Source organism: Colius striatus, chromosome 2 (assembly GCF_028858725.1).
Source record: "Colius striatus isolate bColStr4 chromosome 2, bColStr4.1.hap1, whole genome shotgun sequence".
In the NCBI taxonomy this organism is placed as follows: Eukaryota; Metazoa; Chordata; class Aves; order Coliiformes; family Coliidae; genus Colius; species Colius striatus.
In genome coordinates, this window is record NC_084760.1 from 112040774 (window position 1) to 112061265 (window position 20492).

The 20492-nt window shown below is 41.2% G+C and overlaps 1 protein-coding gene across 9 annotated transcripts in view; it reads right to left on the reverse strand.

Moving 5' to 3' along the window:
* Nucleotides 1-20492, reverse strand: part of VPS54 (VPS54 subunit of GARP complex) — a 60096-nt gene that overhangs the window by 19867 nt on the left and 19737 nt on the right. For all 9 annotated transcript variants that reach the window (XR_009818131.1, XR_009818130.1, XR_009818133.1 and 6 more), the window contains 10 exons: nt 19884-20015; nt 16902-17287; nt 12362-12488; nt 10448-10555; nt 7657-7712; nt 5756-5852; nt 4943-5280; nt 2917-3046; nt 2305-2486; nt 1391-1503 (listed from right to left, as the gene is read on the reverse strand). Coding sequence is in view for 3 of the 9 variants with exons in the window: in XM_061989171.1 (XP_061845155.1) it covers nt 1391-1503; nt 2305-2486; nt 2917-3046; nt 4943-5280; nt 5756-5852; nt 7657-7712; nt 10448-10555; nt 12362-12488; nt 16902-17287; nt 19884-20015 (1669 nt within the window). In the remaining 6 variants the exon portion in view is untranslated. The remainder of the gene's footprint in view (nt 1-1390; nt 1504-2304; nt 2487-2916; nt 3047-4942; nt 5281-5755; nt 5853-7656; nt 7713-10447; nt 10556-12361; nt 12489-16901; nt 17288-19883; nt 20016-20492) is intronic.

Sequence of the window (20492 nt, forward strand, 5' to 3'; positions counted from 1 at the left end):
TACCAAAATGATAGTTTCTAAAAGTTTAGCGTTCCCTTGCTAGGGCTTGAAAAACAACTCCACATTCAGTCTTTGGAGCAATGCTCTCTTCGACCATATTTATTATATTGCTGGTCATAACTGTTATGATCTATCAAGTTACTTTATTATCTGCTGGGATTTTCAGATCAAAAATCCCCCAATGTCCCACAGTCTTTATGGGCTCAGAAACTTCAAATACAACAGGTTACAAATAGAAGAAGAAAAGCAGAAACAGTCACTGGGTTTTCTACTATATATTCTCACATGATTTGCTGTCTATATTAATATTTTAGCTTCAAGCCAGGTTCCAAAGAAACACAAAAGGAAAGCCTTCTTCCCTGTTCAGGTGAGGGAGCACTGGCACAGGCTGCCCAGATGGGTTGTGGAGTCTCCTTCTCTGGAGACATTCCAAACCCACCTGGACGAGTTCCTGTGTGACCTACTCTAGGTGGTCCTGCTCTGGCAGGAGGGTTGGACTAGATGATCTTTCAAGGTCCTTTCCAACCCTTGAGATTCTGTGATTCACAACAGAAGCTTTTCATGCTAAACATGATGCCACCAGTTTCCTGTCTTTCCAAAAGAAGCTGTAAGAGTTTAAGAGCAATGGTCATAGAATGTATTTTGGTGTGGAGCTCACTACTGCCTAATATGTTCTCTGTATCTGCTGGGAGGAGAGGCAGACATGACACTTGCATTTTCTTCTCATCTGCTGCCATTTGCCTCCTCCTCTATGTAAGTTTTCTTCCTCTCATAGTTGTTCACACATATTCATCACTGCAATATTGATGAGCATCCCCACAAGGTAAGAACATGTTATGTATTCCCATTTTGCACATGGGGAAATGGGGCACGAGGATTAAGAAGTGACTTGTCTGAGGTCAAATGAGGTTTCTGTGGCAAAGTAAATAATTCAGTGTACACGAGTTTCCACTTCCACGAGCAGCCAAACAGCATGCTGCCTTTCATTTGAACACCTGGCAGATGAAGTAGTGGGAAGGAGCAAGCTTTAACACAAGGAGGGCTGAGCACACACACGTATGCTTGCAACACTTCAGTGGTATGTTCAGGGGAATTTGTGCAAAGCCTGTAAGCCTCTACACTGGGAATACTTGTACAAAAAGTAGCTCCCTCTCTGTGATAACACTTAAATGGGTTTTCAAACAATAAATAATTAATCTTTTAAGGTTGCCACAAGGGGTTTCAACATCAGTCACAGGAAAAGAAAACAAAAGAAGTCTTCCTTCTGGTCCCCTCAGAAGACAGGGAGCAAACACGGATCAAGAGAGACATCAGAATATGAACATCAACACTCAATAGCAGCACTTGCTGAGAATAAATCCAGTTAACAGCAGGACTGTAAGATACACACCTGCTTGTTTCTTTTCAGGGAGAGAAATTCTGCCATCTGACACCGAATCGACAAGATCCTGAAACTCGGCAGGAACTTCAGCTTGCTTCCAGCGCTCGTTGTCCAAAAGCAGGCTGGTGACAAACACAACAGAGAGAAGGCTGAGAAAAGCAAATGCCTTGTCTTGAGGCTTCTCCTGCCTATAATACTGAAGAATCAAAACTACAGTAATTAATAAAGTGGCCCAAACTGTTATTATTTTCATCTTCATTACAAAGAGGTGCCCAACAACTGGCAGTAGCAAAACAGAAAACCACTGTGTTGACCTACAGAGCTCACAATTTGTTCATTCAATCTATCACAGAGGACAAAAGGCTACAGCAGGCAATAAAGATCCTTATGACACAACTGTCAACGAAGTACTGTGTAAATATTGGAATGCTATGAGCTTTTGAGGGATGAAAGCAAAGAGACCTGATGTATGTTACTGGGAAGGCTGTTCCCCAAGCTGATTGTTTGGGATTTTAACTGCTATTTCTGTTGGAGGTTTTTTCAGTTGGGGTGGGTTTTTTTTACTATTGTTTTCTATTTGCTTTTGTTTGGTTGGGTTTGGGTTTTCTTTAATGAATTATCTTGAAGTTACTTAACACCTGAGAAGACAGAGCCATCCTGCCCTTCAATGCCAGTCTTGAGTATTTCCTGTAGCAATTTACTTGACTACAGAACAATCCAGTTTGAAGAAATTAAGTTATGAAAAGAGTAAAAGTCTAAATCAGTTGGAATTAACTGGAGTTTTAACAGAGTTTTTTCATCCCCTGCACTTGAGTACAACTGGTTTAACTAGTGTCCTGGGCAACAAAAGACTGTGTTTGCCTGGTGTATGATTGATAAAATTATTCATGTAAGAACACAAAGATCTTCTAACCCAGACATACCTTAGTTTTGTCTTCCTCTCCTCATGGAATCTGTTCACAAATCTGTTGGCTTGACTCTGAAGTGCCCCCCGTAAGGACATACTTTTTCTGCCACAGATCTGCTCAGTATCTAAGATAAAGCCTTCCATCAAGCGAGAGAGAGCAACAAACTCATTGGAATTCAGCTTCTCTAAGAAGCCATCCTGTATGCAAAGAAAACCATTGTAAGGAGGCATAACACCACAGAGATTCAGAGATGTAAAGAACTAACCAGTCAGCATGTCTGAGGGCTACTAGTATTTCCAGAGGCACACTATTTAACCCTGCATGGCACAGAGAAAGCAGATTGCAATGCAAGCAGCTCCCTTGTCATGCATTCTCTGCATGGAGCTTCAAAGACAGCAAGTCAGAATATTGAAAAGGAAAAAAAAAAGCAGCAGTAATTCACATTGCCTTACAATGACAGGGTATGTTAATGCTTGTGTGCTCTGGGCATCAAGTGCCTGTGGCAGCAGGAACAGTTACTTAATTTCAATTGAGAATGCCATTTCAGAGCTCTCACTCATCAAGTAACTTGTGAGTAAATTCTAATTACAGATGACTCACTACAGCAATCTGACCCAGGCTCCTTACCTTTGCTCTTATCATGAGGAACTTGACAGAACGATCATGGCAGATATCAGAGGCATTATAAAGTAACTCTTGAATATTGTTTGCCAGCCTGACCAGTTCCAGGTCAGTCAGCTTCATGTCATCACTGATCCTACATACAAATGACAGAACCAGTTGGTTGAGCATTCATTTTTTTTTTTAAACAGTATTTCTCTTCACAGGTTGAAGGAGGAAAGAGCCTTGCAGCAACTATCAAATGCAGACAGTCAGTTAATCATCAAAGTAACTTTGTACAGATGGGTTCTCTTCTAAGCTGCTGTCACTGTCATGTCAATCCCTGCAACAGGGAAATGCACAACTGCACATCCTTATATTTGTACATCTCCATTCTAATTGCTATTAATGGTCTAAAAGAAAACAAGACAAAGCTGTTACTAATACAATAAATATTATTAACATTTACAGAGATTAAAATCTACCCAGCTCCTGTAACATTTCAGCATCACCAGAGTATGAAAGACAAGACAGCACTTTTCTTCAATGCAAGTGTAAGGCCTAAAAGAGATGCTCTGCATTCCCCACCTCCTCAACCTATAGGCTGTCATTCTATTAGCTCTTTGAACTTCAGGCTCCTAAGTTGGTGTTTTAAAAAAAGGTGTGATTTGTCTCCTGTTTGATGGCTATGCCATAGCACAGCTCTGCCATTCATGTAATTAATCAAGGTAACAACTTTTTGGTCCACTGTTGCTGCCCAAGGGACTGACAGTATGAGAGGCATGAGAAAATCTGGCTGAGCAGCAGCTGGGCTGATGTTGTTAGCTGTGTAATTTTATTAGGCTACTCCAAACACAGGGCAGAAGTACAGAGAAAACCAGAAGAGGGATGAAGCAAGTTCACTCTAGAACAAAGTTATGCAACCAGCCTTGGAAACAACCTTATTGCTCGAGAGCACTAGCTGGGTGGTGTATTTTTAGCAAACTTGGCAAAGCGCTCCAGACCAGTTCAGATCCAACTTCCCTCTCCTTCCCTGCTCTCTGTAACCTTGGACTCCTCTTCATATTGCATTTTTCTTCCAGCATACAATGGATGCTTGGACATAGAGAGGCCTGGATTTGTTTTATGCACGGCATACTATTGAAAATCTCTCTCCTTCAGCCAGCATCGTGATATGAAGGGGAAGGTCTTTGTTAAAACTGACAGTTGCTTAAACACACAAGTATAGACACCTGAGTTCCAATCAGCTGCAGTGGGCAGGCCACTTGCCATTTTCCATCTTTCAGTAAGGTAACAAGTGGTATCTCAATTTTGCTTGACAGAACTCTCTATCCAGGTATCCTGGCTTTTGAAGTGGCTCATGCCCAAGTGCCACACGCACACACACACACATTGCTTGGCTCTTCTAAAAAGGTAGCTCTGACTTTCAGCCATAAATAAGGTGTGCAGAAAAGGATGCCAAAAAGGTTACAGCTCGAGTCTGGAGCACCACAGGACAGCACTGCCTATGTTACCAAAGCACTGAGAGGGATTTCTGTAACCATGCAAGTCAAACAGTTGGAAGTGAACAGTTTTTCCTCTAGAAGGTGTATTCCATGAAGTCAGCTTGAAGAGAAACCAAACAAGGAAAAAAAATGGCAATAGGGAAAACTGACCAGGAACAGAAAAGCCTCTGCCTGCTAAAGGCATGACAAACAATCTGTCTTTCATGAAGGCTAAACTTGCATCACTCCTGCTCTCTACAGAAGCAGGCTCTCCAGCAGAACAGATGGAGAAGGGGCTTGTTTCTGCAAGAAGTGACATAATCAGCCCCTGTGCCACTACCTACAGAAGTGAAAACAAGGCAAATCGAGGAAAGAAAGGCGAGCTGGGGACAGTGCAGTCTGACAGCAGTCTCTAGGGGCGATGCTGGAGAGATGTTGTGCTTTGCTTACCTAGAAACGCACATCCCTTCAAAGTCACTTTGGTCCTGTATCATCAGACGCAACCGCCTGCACCTAACACCTTGTTCCTGACCCACTGCAGAGAGGAGACGGGCAGCGCGGTTACTTACATCATCTCTACTCCCCCTGGAGTAACAGAAGATGAGGTTTGCTCTTTGCTGGATGAGGAATCAGTAGTGCACTCTGGTTCAGAGACCGAATCGCTGCTACAGGGCTCGCTGTTGGGGGAAGTGTTTCTTTGAGAGGTAGTGTCAGCCGCTGCGGGCGGGACGTCGCCTTCGCTGAACGCGTCGCTTATGAACATGCCTTCGTGAGTCAGGTAAGCCACCTCCGTGTCCACCGTGCTGTCTTTAGCAGAGTTCTTTTGTAAGGTGTCCTCCAGGTCTCTGGTTTTTTGGTTCTTGTCTAGAACCAAGAAAACCACGCTACGGATAGTATTTAACGTTGCCTAGAATCAAATATAACTTTTATTACAACAAAACCCCAAAAACCCCTGCGCTGCAAGCTGCTGTTAGCAAGAGATTGTCATTTCCCCACTAAACTCAATCCTGCCTTTATTTTCTACTGTAATTAGCATTCTGAGAAAGACCCATCCATCTGGCAGTAACCAGTATCAGATGCTTCTGAGAATGGTTAAAGAAAACTCATTTGAAGCGATCTAACACATACAAAAGTTGTGTCCTAATCCCCAGCAGCCTAAAATGGATGTAATCACACAACAAGAGGTATTATCTCCTTCCCACTGCTCCCTTTGTTAGCACTGATCATTTTTGCCCTGCATGTCGATATCCACATATCCTTCTTTCAATCAAAAAGTTTGAACTCTATAAGCAAAACCAACACCTTAAGACCTGAAATGGAAAGTAGCTTCACTTCATTTCATGCCTGAGCTATGCGAAGCTCTTGGTAAATTGGTGTCTTACCTTTATTCTCTTCAGGAAGATAGTAAACTTGGAAAAAATAGTCTTCAGTAAATCAAACCACTGAGGAAAATTCATCATCCTCATCTGGTCTGCAAGTCTAAAAAGAAAGAGCAGTTTTCAATAAACAGCAAATGTTTCCTGGCCATGCTTCTTGCTGGCACATAAAGAAAAACCCCATGCTTTAAATGGAATTGTACATATAAGGAAAGCTGTGAGGATTTGGCAGAAGATCTGGCAGAACACCACATATCACCTGACCAACACCAGGTATCACCTGATCAACACAATGTATGGAAGGGGAATGAGGAAGGAGGTACACCAAAGTACATAATCTTAAAAAGCTGAAAGCCTCACATTTACCATTTAGTTTTTTTCCAAGGCATAATGTTCTTTTCCCTGGGATAAGTATGTGTTACCAACAAGGAAGGGAGGTTAATAGGGTTAATAGGGAAAAACAAGCTCCCCCTTTAAAATGCAATGAAAAATTTTGCAAGTGTTCCAAAAGCTGGGTTATTAAGCCCATTTTGTTGCATGGCAATGAGGCCACATCTGCTACTGAAGCACAAGTCAACTGTCTGTGTTAAAAGGCAGGAAAGTCATTGATAGAACAACTGTTAAAGCCTGTAATAAATACACAGTTAGGACCCAAGAGTAGAATAGTAAACACTGGAGAAGAGTGATCAAACATCCTACACTTACAAATGACCCTGTGCCTAGTCTTTCCCCAGCCTGGGTATGAATCCCACTCACTTTCCTTTATCAGCTGGTCTGGTTTTATTATCTTGTGGTAAACCTTTGCTGAGCTGCATGAATCAGAGCGACATGAAAACAAAAGTTGGCAGGGGTGGGGGTCTTTGGAAGGTGCCTTGTCCAATATAAGCTCAACACAATTCCAACTAGGTTTGGTTGCTCTGGGTCCTGCCCAGTCAAGGCTTATGATGCCCCAGGCAGAGATCTCTCGGCTTCTCTGGACCCTATTCCAGTGTTTGAGCATCCTCATGGAGAATACATTTTTCCTAAGATTCAACTTGCATTTCTCACCTTTCATCTTGTGCCCGTTGCCCATCATCCTTCCCCTGCACACCTCTGAGAGAAGCCCATCTCTGTCTATGGCTTCCCTATCACCTTCCTATGGGGTTGCTGTGGGCAGCTCTCCCCTGAGTTTTCCACCCAGATCCCTGGACTATTCCTCCTACACTCCATGCTTCAGATCCCAACCAACCCAGTGCTCTCTGATGTATCTTAATGTCTTTCTTGTTCCCCAGCCTGCTAGCTATGCAAGATAGCCCAGGCTGCAGCTGCAAGGACACACTGCTGGGTCCATGGCCACCTGGTTCTCCATCAGAGATGCCCAGGTCCTGTCCTGCAAAGCTGCTCTGAAGTCAGTCAGCTCCTGCCTCTCCTCTTGCAAGAAGCTGTTCTTCCCAAGACACACAGCTTGGCATTTGCCTTTGTTGGGCTTTGTGAGGTTCCTGCTGTGGCACTTCTCCAGTCTGAAGCTGTCTGGGATCCCTGGATAGCTCCTACTCTCATGCATGCAGAGGCACTGAAACCACTACCATGTTTTAATAGAAAATCCCAGATTATGACAATAGGGAATGCCTTCAAGTAGTTAAAAGATACATGTCTAAATACAGTAGTTTATGCTTCATGCAGTGAGATTCACAGAACTTTAGTATTTATTTTACAGGAAGGTTAAGGTAACATTAGAATCTGAATGAGAAGGGGAATACACCATATTCTGACAGAGGCAGGGACTTAATGTGCAACAGAAGGATAATCCTTAGTTATAGGCAAATTTAAGAACAAATGAGAAAGGTAAATGGATCTATGCTAAAAAAAAATCCATCTCCTAACCCCATCCCCCACCAGAAAGATATTAAATCTGACTGTATACTTACTTAACAACCACTTCTGTATCTATTTCTTCTATCTGCGATACCGTATTAACCACACACTGTCAAATTTAAAGAGGGAAAAAACAAAACAAAACAAGATCTTAGCTTCTTTCTAACCACTGCTGAGTTTCATAACATACCCAGTAACCCTCAAGTTAAATTAAAAAAGTAAAATAACAGAGGACAGATGTATTTGTATGATTTAATAACTTGTTTCTCTAAAAACAAACGGAAAACCCCCGAAAGAACACCCTACCCCCCCAACCCCAGCACACCCCAAACATCTATTTGCAAAATACAGATGGCCAAAACGTTCTCAACTGTGTGCTAAGCTCTGGAGGGCACACTGGCTCCACCTCAAAGGGACCTGCTTGTCTGAGTATGGATGCTAAGCACCGCTTCAAAAATGTCTCTCAGGTCGGGTACTTAAGAAGAGAAGTCATATTCTTCCCCTTTCCAAACGGACTGACTTTGGGAAATGTTGGTTGACTTCCTTTTCAGTTTTAAATATAGGACTTAAGAACTAACCTACACTGGAAGGAATAGCACCAGAGAAGAATAGAAGCACACACTTGGGAGTCCCGTGCTTTCAACTGTTAAGGCAGACCTGATTTCAACTGCTCTCCTAGTAGCTATGGGATTTGCTGTCCATCTGTTCTCTGTCTGTAGATCTGTCCACACCCTTAAAGCTATGTTGTGGCCTTTCCTCAAGGGACACCTGCTCTTCAACTGCTACACACAAAACTAGCCAGTTTCTTCAGCTCTTCAGAACACTTAATTCTCATGCCAAACACGCCTATTGTTTTACAGCAATGTCATTGATCTCTTTGGACAAATCAACTGGTACAAATCAACTCCATCTAGGCTGAATTAGGGATCCTCTCCCAAATGCCAATCAATAACGTGATCAAATGAGCCAGTAGCTTACGAACTCTTCTTGCCTTTAAGTGAGTATGTACAATGCAAGTGGTGACCAAGGGCTGCCATCTCGAGCGATACAGATTTTACCTGCATTTTGAGTAATGGTATTGAGTACAGAAGATTCTTAAAAACACACCTTGTTCTTGAACTACACAGTGTGTTCAGTGCTTACAAACCTCTGCTCTTTCACCTGCCTGACAATAGAGAGCTACTAAAGTACTGATCAAAACAGTCCAGCAATGCATTTGAGCGGGAAGCACATTTGAGGTGTGGGAAGGAAACAGCTTCCTTTAATTAAGCAAAAATATCCCTAAGAGTTGAGACAATAGGCCATCATGCAAACATGTTGCAGAAAGCACACACAAACACTCTGATCCTCTTTTCACTACTCAACAAGAAACTCAGGCTAGAGGTTGATTAAACTTTGTCTATTACTGAGTAGAGGTGACGCTTGAAAAATCCACCACAAATATTCCCAGCAAAATGGGAAAAGCACTTTACCAAATGATAATCATTCACACCCCCTGATGATCTTTTAGGGAACAGGGCAATGACCCAGCCCAGTTTCCCACTGCCTTCAGGCAGAGAGAGAACAAGCATTTAGGGGCAGGAGTTCATAATCCAATTTAAATTAGATTGGGTTCAAGTGAGAAAGGACTCCTATCATCTCCAACTCCTTACAAGCAGTGGTGGTAGAGTCACACACATCACTGCCTGCCTTCTAGTTCTGCTACGATATTTACCAGCGACACTGGCCTATGTCATCTGTACCCACCCTGCATGACCAGATCAACAGAACCGTGGGGCTGAAGTACAAACAATAACTAAAAATTAAAACCCCAGGTTTTAAAAGGTGGTTCACAACACAGCTGTAAACAGCATAGTATAATGTGAGGATTGGAGACTGACTGACTTCATCTGACAGCAAACCCACTCCCTGACTATCTCCCAGCCCTTGAGACACAAATCAGAGGTAGCTCATAACACATCTGAACACAACTCTTGAAATAATTGTGTATATTTAGGGGAGAAAAACACCCTTTACACAATATTCTCATGTATACATACAAACAAACAAGATGAATAAAATTACAAGTACCAAACACAGGCTCAAAGCTTTTGTTTGCAAACAAAGTCATTGTGCAACTGTCCAAACTAGTCCATGCATTTCCTCCCCCCCAAAAGTACTCTGAACTATGCTCATGTGTTGGTTTTAGCTACAAAAAAAATGTTTGGTTTGAAAAGACAGACACACTACCTTAAATGGCAGCTAACCACACCAATGCAGGCATTACCTCTTCACCTTGCTCTCTCAGAAAAAGGCAAGGATACTTTCTAATCTTTCATCACCTGCTTATGCTAGGTCTGTGCTAACATTCACCCTGTTTTCTGTGGCATTTACTGGGAACTGAATCGTTTCAACTGGCAAGTTCTGTTGATTCTATTTTATGCATTTACAGCAAGAACTTGGGTGGTTTTTTTTTCAGAGGGTTATGAAGGGCTTTTTGGTGTGGTTTTGGTTTTTGGGTTGTGGATTGTTTTGAAACTGTGTCAAGACAACTGTACTATTTGGGAAAGCCATGTGTTAAAGAAAAAAAATCCCTAAGCTAAAATCATGGGATTTAGAACAGTGATAATTACACAGAGAAAGCCGTGATCTGCAGTACTTATGCTACCTACTCCTTCCAGAAGGTCTCTTTTCCAACCAGACCTCTGTGCTTCAGGAAGTTCTTAATGTCTGCAAGCTCAGCTTCTTTAAATGAGAGACAACCCACCAGCAAAAAACTTCATCAGAGCTGTTTTTAATTACTTTAAAAATCTTTTTAAGGGGCTGAGGCAGGCTTTTGCAATGCATCAGAAGTGTTTGGCTTACCTGTTTAATTATATTCTTTGCAGTAATAATCATTTCATCTCCATATATTTCATAAAAATTTAGCTTTCTTTGTTTTAAAAGTCCAAATACTAGTGACACCAGTCTTTCCTATGAAGAAAAAAGATTTTAAAAAAACCACACTAAAACATCAAAACAAGAAATAGTTTTAAGAAATTGCACAGCAGTAAGAAATTTCATGTAGCAAATATACAGTGAACAGTATTTAGATCAGTCCAGTGCCTTGAGACTAATGCCATGCTTTAACTATACAAAGTTCCTCATGGCAACACCACCTGAGTCCCTTTCCTCCCAGCCCCTTTCAGGCCTGTTCTTCCACTGTGTTCATCCACTTATGCTTAGAAACATGGATATTTCTAATGATTAGGTTCAACAAGGACAAGTGCAGAGTCCTGCATGTGGGAAGGAACAACCTAACAACCCCACGCACCAGTACAACCCGGGGGTGGAACTGCTGAAGAGAGCAGCTCTGCAGCTCTGCAGAGAGAGATCTGGGAGTCCTAACTGATAATAAACTAAATATGAGCCAGCAATGTGCCCTCGTGGCCAAGAAGGCCAATGGCATCCTGGGATGCATCAAGAAGAGTGTGGCCAGCAGGTCAAGGGAGGTTCTCCCTCTCTACTCTGCCCTGGTGAGGCCTCATCTGGAGTCCTGTGTCCAGTTCTGGGCTCCTCAGCTCAAGAGGGACAGGGAAGTGCTGGAGAGAGTCCAGTGCAGGGCCACCAAGATGATCAGGGGACTGGAACATCTTTCATATGAGTAAAGGCTGCGGGAACTGAGTCTGTTTAGTCTGGAGGAGACTGAGGGGAGATCTTATTAACATTTATAAATATCTAAAGGGTGGGTGTCAGGAGGTTGGGACATCCCTTTTATCTATAGTAGCTAGCAACAGGACAAGGGGTAATGGGATGAAGCTGGAACACAAAAAGTTCCACTTAAACATAAGCAAAAACTATTTAACTGTTGAGGTGAGGGAGCCCTGGCACAGGCTGCCCAGAGGGGTTGTGGAGTCTCCTTCCTTGGAGGTCTTCAAGACCTGCCTGGACATGTTCCTATGCAACTTGATCTAAGTGACCCTGCTTCTGCAGGGGGGTTGGACTAGATGATCTCTAAAGGTCCCTTCCAACCCCTACCATTCTATGATTCTATGATTAGTGAGTTTCCTTACTCTGTGCAAGAATGACACTAAATACAACTGCACCAGCATAAATGAGAGGCTGTTACATTGCAGCACAGAGGTGGGAAGAAACGGGAATATTTAAGTGCTATTGCCATTCACTGTATTTTATGAAACCTATGGATAAAACAAGACTAAACAGTTAACAGGGTCTAGCAACTACTGAAAATAAGTACACAGAAATCTCTTCCTGACTAGAAAGCAATTAGAATAGCTTAATCTTCAGACATTTTTGACCTTCAGAGGAATGATGAATATATATATACTGCAAATGAAGTATGTATTCAGGGCAGCCATAAGCTTACTATAAGCACCCCTAAATGCACAGGGACACAGAATGAGAATAAGATGCAACTATCAGCTTTCATTGCAAAACTGAAAATCTACAGTCCAGCAGGTGTGAGAACCCCTGTTCTTTTCCACTTACGTGTTCAGGTTCATAAAGTGAACTCAGTATATACTTAATCAGAGAAAAGGGAAATGATTATTTGGAAAAACAATAAAGTAGGACTGGATTGCAGTTCCATGAGTTTAGTTATGATTACTTAATTTCATCAAGCACAAAAAATAGGGGGGCAGGGGGAGGTTTGGATGAGAAGTGAAATAGTATAAAATGATAATGTTGCTACTAGGGACCTGAGTGAATTAGTTGGTGCTAATTAAGTATTTAAAGATGCAAACATATTCATCAGACAGTTTATTTCAATAAGAGACATACCTCTTCTAGAATGTGGCAATCATCTTCTAGGGGTCTATTTAAATCATTGCGAGCGTAAGTTGAAAACTCTGCAATCATCATTTTATCTATCAGCTTTTCCAGTTCACAAAGCTGTGAGCCGAGATGCCTAAGAAAAACAGCCATTGAGATATGAGCTAAATAATCAACCTGAAAAAGAATCATTAGTTCACAGCTGAAAAAAAAATAAGCACCCAGGAGTAATTTCCATGCAATCAATGCTGGCTTAATGGGGGGGCTCAAATCTTTCACTTCTTTGAGCAGCTCAAACCATACATTTTTCAGAGGCATCATCACTTTCCAGCAAAACATATGGACTTGAATATTGATGGGAGGGTAAAAAATGGAATGAGGGCTTTTCAAGGTTTTTTTTAAGGTGCTGAATATTTCTCTTCCCAGTGAAGTGAACCAGAACTGAAAATGCTCAGTGCTTGTCAGCATAAAGGTGTGAAAAAGAAGGAATACTTCTTTTCTTTTGCTTGTCCAGTTCTTCAGCTCATCAGTCCACAAGTTTTTCCATGTCAGACCTTTGAGCTTTTAAGGTGATCACAGATTTAATTCGCTCGACTGAGACATGGGAATAGCTTCACACAGCAGGCTGGCTTTCAGGGAACACAGAAGTTTTCAAATTTGACATTTTTATGCCATATTACATTAGAATTATTTTCTTCCAAGTATTAAAGATTTTAAATCCCATTTTGCAGACTTGTCACAGAACCACAGGGAAATTTCTCACTCGAGAAACATCGACTAGTTTTTAAAAGTTGTGTAGACAGAGAAATTTTTAGCAGAGTAAAATTAAAAGTGGGAATTTCAGAGATGACAAACACTCCAGGGTTTCCAACTTCCATCAACAGTTGGGAGCAGCAAATATCTGTAAAGAAATCAAGACTACTTTTGGTTTTACAAAAACCCAGTGGACACTTTGTGCATGAGACAGCAGGAGTTCTGTGATATTTCAGATCAAGCTGGATACAAAATGGGGAGGATGAATCTGCATGGCTCACTGACTTTAACTGAGTGCTGGTGTGGCTAGACTGTTAGCTTGTATAGAGTGGCAAAATTGTCTCAGGACTCCCTGGCTGGAGCACTGTTGGATCAATGCAAAGTCCACAGGATCCCACCTCACAGCCCACATAGGCCAAAGTCAGTGCCAGGGTGAAAGGAAGCATGATACCAGGGTGGCTCCTCCCTGCAGAAGCCCACCATGGCCAGCACTGAGCACTTTTAGTTAAGATGACCAAGTATGTGTCTGCTTTAGAAATTGTTGGTCAAGAATTGGCTGGAGTGGGGAAAGCCAACACATTTTGAATACCTAATTTAAGGAAAAATGGCCTCTAGAATAAATTCAAATCAGTTGCATTATGGACATTTCAAAACAAATACAGCCAGAAAAAATCCTAAAGATTATTATTAGCAATGTAATGGACTGAAGTTGCAAAGCTTACTGCAGTACTAATATCCACAACACAAAGTGTCTTAGGGAACTGGTAAATTATTCCTGTAACTGTGCTTTAACTACACTGAAACACAAAGTAGCCAACCCTCTGAAACCTCAGGTATGGAAACATCTAACAAGAACTCCCAGCACTTGTTGCCACCACTTTGCCTCAGGTGTTCCAACCCCAATAATAAAAAAATCCCTCCACCCTGAAACACGCAGGAACAAGTCCAACCTGAACTCACACTCCATCAAAATGCCTTTGCAATTCTGGCTTAAGAGGTTACAGTCCCACATCAGGTCCTTTCAGTGACTGAACACTACAATTCTCTGATGTGAAATCATGAGTGAAGGGTAAAAGTTCTTTGAAAATACACAGATGACAACTATTTTTCCAAGCATCTGTGGTTTACTGTATGAAAAAAAAGAAGTATGGAAGTGTGGTAGAAAGAAACCCCACTGTATATCCGTCACTCCAACAGGCTTGTGAAAGCAATGTAAAAACTGGCAGTACAGATTTGTCATTTAGATAACATGTGAAGCTTTTTTTAAACAAAAATGTGAAAGATGATCTAGAAAAGGTTAAAGAGCACTCTAAGTTTAATTCTATCCAACAGTAGTAGCAAGCAATAATCACACAGTTAGGACTGATACATGTAATCACTTGGGATATTAACCTAGATTAAAGATACCAGTTTATTACTTCACAGTACCATTAAGGTGCTTTCATTTTTGCTGTAACTAGATTCAAATGGGGTTTTTTTTCTGCATATGGCATGACAAGAAGAGACACATTTTTGTATATGGATGATGCGAGTAGTTTTCTTACTGCTTTCTATTTAACAAATCTGTGACAGGGCTCAATTTAAAGCTGTCTGTTCAAAAGCAAATTCTACAAGTCATCAGACACACCACTAAAGCAATGAGGTTTTCTTTAAAACAAGATAAATTATTTGGGGGAAAACCAGGTACTAATTATTTGGAAGAATAAGGCACTGATATAGAAGTTAGTATTTTTTCACAAATCAGATAATTAACTCACTTGACAATTGCAGCACTCTGGCCCAGGGCAAAGCAAGAACATCCATTTAGTATTTGTTGGACAAAGTTGAAGTATTTGTGGATGCCACCAACCCAGATTTTAAAAATATCATTTATTTTTAGAAACACAAAGTTCTACTGAGAGGTTTTATCAAGATGAGGCCTCTGTAAGACTTGGGAACAACTCTGCTCGACTTCTCAACTGTACTTGTGTCTCTGGTGAGGGTGGTGACTCAGGTTGCATTTAAATCGCTTTTCTGAACCCTTAATATCCAAAGCAGAGGGGACATTTCCCACTCACATCACTATTTCTAACTCTACCAAACCAACCAACTAAGCATTATTCATAGGAATTACTTTTTACAGACAAGATGAATATTCACCTGCAAGTACGTTCCATATATGGGGGGAATTTTAAAGTAATGACACATTCTTGGGACATAACATGTATCAGCCACAACAACAACATAATTGCACTCTCTGCTGAGGTAGCACGTAGGTTACTTGATTGCAAAACACAACTAATTCTGACTGATGCTGTCCCAGGGTTGTGGAAGCACACTCACTATCATCAAGCTGAATAGAAACATGATTCAGTCAAGGGCTGTGCACCATAATCAAGTGGTTGAGAGGAGAAATAGGAAAGCAACTGCACTGAGGTGTCTAAAAATGGACCATCTAGGCTAAAGAAAAAGACTAACAGCTTCTAACCACTTTCTTCCCAGTAATTCATCAGCTACTTTTTCCTTTTAAAAGTTAATTTTTAATATATATTTTTCTAATACTTTTTGTCAGATCTTTTCTACATCAAATTTGAGTCTTTTTCCAAACCAGCTAGAAGGGTTGTTAGAAGAGGAGCTCATCAGAACACACAGACAAAAGCAGTAACCATATAAAGTTCTGAACATTTGTGGTAAGAATTACTAAGCAACAATCACGCTTTTATTAGGCAAGCTGGGAACCAGCAGGTCTCAAGAACCACATAACCTCTAAACAAGACAACCCCTCCTCCAGCATTAACTTAGTTTTGTAAGTATACAGCTGAAATGGAAGCTGCGAGTCCCAAAGCTGATTCCACATACACTACTTCTAGCACCATGACACAGTAGCAGCTTTGCATAGAACACTTTTAAACTATATATAATGATTACAGTAGCTCATTTTACATCAGCTAAAAGGATTCTACTGTATTAATACTCTTGCATATCACAAAACTCATCCAGTGGAGCTCTAAGCACCCATGGCTAACAGAAGCAGCCAGCACAGGACCTTGGACTCACTAATTCCCATCACTGTAGCAAATACAGGTAAAAAACTAGTAGTGACAGCAGTTTGGGCTGCACGTTTTCACCATGTCTTCCCAACCTCAGTAGCTCACAGAACTGGATTTTTTAGTCAGATGGAGCAAAAAGCACCTCCTGGCCACTACAAATACGGCCCTCCACAAGAGCAGACACAGCTGAAAGCATCTCACCTGAACAGCTGTCAACATCAGACCACATTTTGAGCCCTGGTTTGATAGCTTTGCATTGGCTTTTGCTTGCAAAGTTTCTTCCAGCACAAATTGAAGGCCAACCTATTTGACATGTGATCAGAGCATATTCCTGTAACACCGTAACTCCAGGCTGGTCACTAAAGACATGGGCCTAGGGTGGAGCTGTGTAGCAAGAAATTCTCTGGGGTGCTGCATGCATGAGGGTTACAGACCACCACTTGTAAACTACCACTCAGCTGTGGGCTTACAAGCCCTGGAGGATGAAGGCCCAGTCATTGCTTGGCTCTCTGCAACCTTCAAACACTTGTTAACAGGAATGGAGTACAAAGCATCAAAACGTTAAAAGTTCACCCCCTCCCTAAAAAAATAACGATCTCTGGCACAAGCATTAGTCACACTGTTCACGTCACACTTAGATTTTGTATCTTCTGTACTTTGTCTTCTAAGAACCAACAACAGTAAAACAAACTCCTTCAGCCAACATAGTGTGCTCAACACATTTTAGCTCTATTTGCATTTTATTGATTTCCTAGATGGCTACTTACCGGAAACTGTGAATGCCTTGAAGCTCTTGCTGTAACACTTCCTGTGTTGTTGCTATTAAGTCCAAAGCCCCAACAAACTCAGAGGTTGATAACAGCAACTGCACCGTGGGCTGTGTTTGGTGTACAGTAGCCATTAACTTCAGCTTATTGTATGCTTTTATACAGTTATTTCTGGTTAGTGACAGTCTTAAAACTCGAAGCGATCCTTCACACATTACTTTATCAATTTTGGAGATTCTCTCTCTAAGTAATTTTACAGCCTGGGAGGTTTTCCTGAGGTAGTCCTGCAACTCATGCTGAGAGGTCATTGCATGAAAAAATGCTTCTGAGCGCAGTGAAATCTGATGAGCAATATTGACTTCCACAATGTCCAGATAATGGCTCAGCTAGAAAGGGGAGGGAAGAGGAAAAACAAACAGCAGCTGTTACGACTTGGCAAATTTATCACCATGCAAACACACTTTCAGGATATTTGTCTTATTAGATCATGAAGCAATAGTGCTAATAAAAAATAAACCCCTTTGTCAGATTAGCAAGCAAATAACTAGCCATTGTGATTTGATGGTTTGTTTTTAAACGAGCTGCAATCACTTTGGGAAAGCTAACTTGATGCCTCTCCTGCTTGAAAATTACAAAGTAGAACAGTAACTTTTAAAAACTCAAGCATTTGTACCACAAGGCTGCACACTGGCACTTAGAATATGGCCACCAAACAGGAGACAGCTCTGGATAATGGCTTGCAAGTGAAAATAGTACAGCCATGCAAATATACCATGTACTTTGGGTCACTGAAGCTGCTAAAGATGCAGCCCGACTATACTTGATGACATGGCTTTGGAATGGCTCTGTTCACTTAAGAGCTGCAGCACCTTCTTTGCAGAAAAATCCTCAGGATATCCTCTGCCTGAAGTTGTTTTTTGCCAACCAGCTGGAGTTCTTATTAAGCACCTTTCAAGTGTGCTGGCACTGTGGGATTACCAGAGAGGAATTATGCCTACGTTTAAAACCTGAAACTCAAATCTTCTATGTCTAACAGAAACCTCTGTGTTCTGGCTTATGCTGAATAAACAAACTCAAAGCAGTGAGGCATTAGGATGCTCATCTGAATGCTAATACTCAGATGGCCTGGTTTTTAAGAGGTGCCAAGCACTCAAACCTCATGCTGCATTTCAAAAGGCCCATCCAGAGAAAATCAGCCAGAGAATGATTCCTTCATGTTAATGCTATCCTTCATGTATTTAACACTGGGGATTTATTCCATATGCAAACTCATCTTTTTCATAATATGATTCATGAAAAACATCCTTTACCAACCAGCTGTGACACACCTAGCCCATGGGAAAAGCTGAGACAGACTGTGACATGGGGATCAGAGAAAGGGTTATTACAGTTATTTATTTATGTGACTATACCAACCAGATGCCCCAGGTCCCTTTCTATGCTGAGATAGAACAAACAGAACAAAATGACAGTACCTGCCTCAAAGAGCTTACAGTCCCAATGCAGGGCAAGACATAGGAGGTAAGGAAGAGAAAAAGTCAGGGGGAAATTGTTCAAGCAGCTCAACAGCAGTCCAAAAGCACTAATAGCCTAAGTATGTGTGTTTAAGGCAGGACTTTTAAAATCCTGTCGACAAATGGTGCCTGGAGCTAAGGATACTGATGGCAGCAGGGTTCCTATTTACATGTGGTAAATGTAAACCTCGTGTAGTTCATAGCCTTTAAAAAGTAAACTAAAAAATTCAGGCTCCTTTCAGTAACATGAAGCAGTGTAATAATTTGTTTGTCAGGTATGTGGCTTTGCAGGCAACACAACTGTTGGCTACTATTGAGGTATTTGTATCATCTTTCCAAACAAGTGCAGCTCACAGCTTTTCAAAGCCTCCACTGCATCAGAGAAAGCTCCGGGTATTGATGTCAAGTGTCCATCCTGCTGCTGCCAGACACACTTTGTGAGTTTAAAGTCAGACACTGGTTTTTTGCTCCCCAGACAGCAACTGCCAGAAGAAACACCCAAGAAGTATTCCTCCAGCTTTAGGCATGGAGGACAATCCAATAAAAGATAACATTAATCTCCAGTAGAGTCTCTCTTCTCCTGACCTGGCAGGACAGCAGGAATAGCAACTCCTGGAAATTTATAAACACTTCCAGAGGATCTCTTGTTATTTTTTTCTTAAAGCATCTCATATTTTTAAAGCTTTTTCTTAGCTCCCAGAAGGGTTTTTTTAGGAGAGAAAACTGAAGTTCGAAAACAGAGTCCAAAATTATGCCATTTTCTATGAGCATTTAGTGGGTATTTGTACCATACACATGATTCATTATAGGACTTTTTTTCTGTATTACTTCCATAACTAACAAAAACCACCTCAAATCCAACTAAAGACTTATGTTTCATGTTTTCAACATGAAAAAGCTCTAATTTCGTGCTCTGCAACGCACTCAAGTCCTTTCTGAAATGCAAAAATGGATCAGTGCAGATGACATGACAACAAAAGCTAAGAGGAAGCTCCTGACACGCAAAAATCTTAGGATTTAGTTATTTCTTTTTTACCACAGAAATCACAGTGTCTCGAAGCTGGAGTTTTCCTGAGATATCAGAAAACAATAAACAGTATACAACTTCTAACCTTCCCATCTAGTGGATTTGTTCTTCCTCCCTAACAAACAGCTCCACATCTCCAAAGTCCTCAATATATACCTGTTTCACTAAGTTTTAGCAGTCTTGAAGAGTCATGTATTATGATATACAGGTTCTTTTTTTTCCCCAGATTTGATGCATTTATTTATTGGGGGGAAAAAAGAAGTTCTTTCAATAAGATGCTTTCTGCATTGTCTACTAACAATCTGTAGCCTGATGTAAAATGCAGAGATAACCAGGCCCACAACAGTGGTATCTGAAACAGTACAGAACAGCAGCAGTGGAGTTTCTTTGTAGTAAGTTAACAGCTGCAATGGATAACAACATCTTCTACCAAAGTTGTACCTTTTCTTGAAGTAACCTGGAAGAAGCTGCATCACGATTTCCTTTTCCACCAGCAGTACTAAAATGAGACCATGGTAAAACGGCATTAAATGTTAAGGAATCTTCCAAGGCAAAATCTGGTTTCATAAAAATCTGAAACAGAAAAACAAAAGAAATAAATGTGCCTCCCTCACCCCTGCATTTTTATCCCCATTTGAACATCTCCTGCCTCATGAAGCTAATGAGGATCTTATTTGTCGATTTTCAAGACCCAAATTTTCATTCATCCAGGTAAATTAATTCAGTCCAGACATTACAATCAATTTACTTCACACCTTAAAAGCTTGTGTGATCTGACAAAGTCTTATCTTCCTAAAAGTGGAAGGCACAGCTCCAAAATTACATAGGTTACCAAGCACTCAAGATGATCTAAACATCCTGAGTGTGAAAATGTAGGCAGTCGCAGATGGGTCCTCTGAAGGAAAAGAGCAAATGTCCTTTAACAGCAGGGGCACCCTACTGCTGATTTCCTCATTTCTGGGGCCACAGCTTCCACCTGACTGAGGATCCAGCCAGCTGTCAAGAGTGCAGCAAGCATTGCCTGAGAGGGAACAAAACCTAAAGCTGATC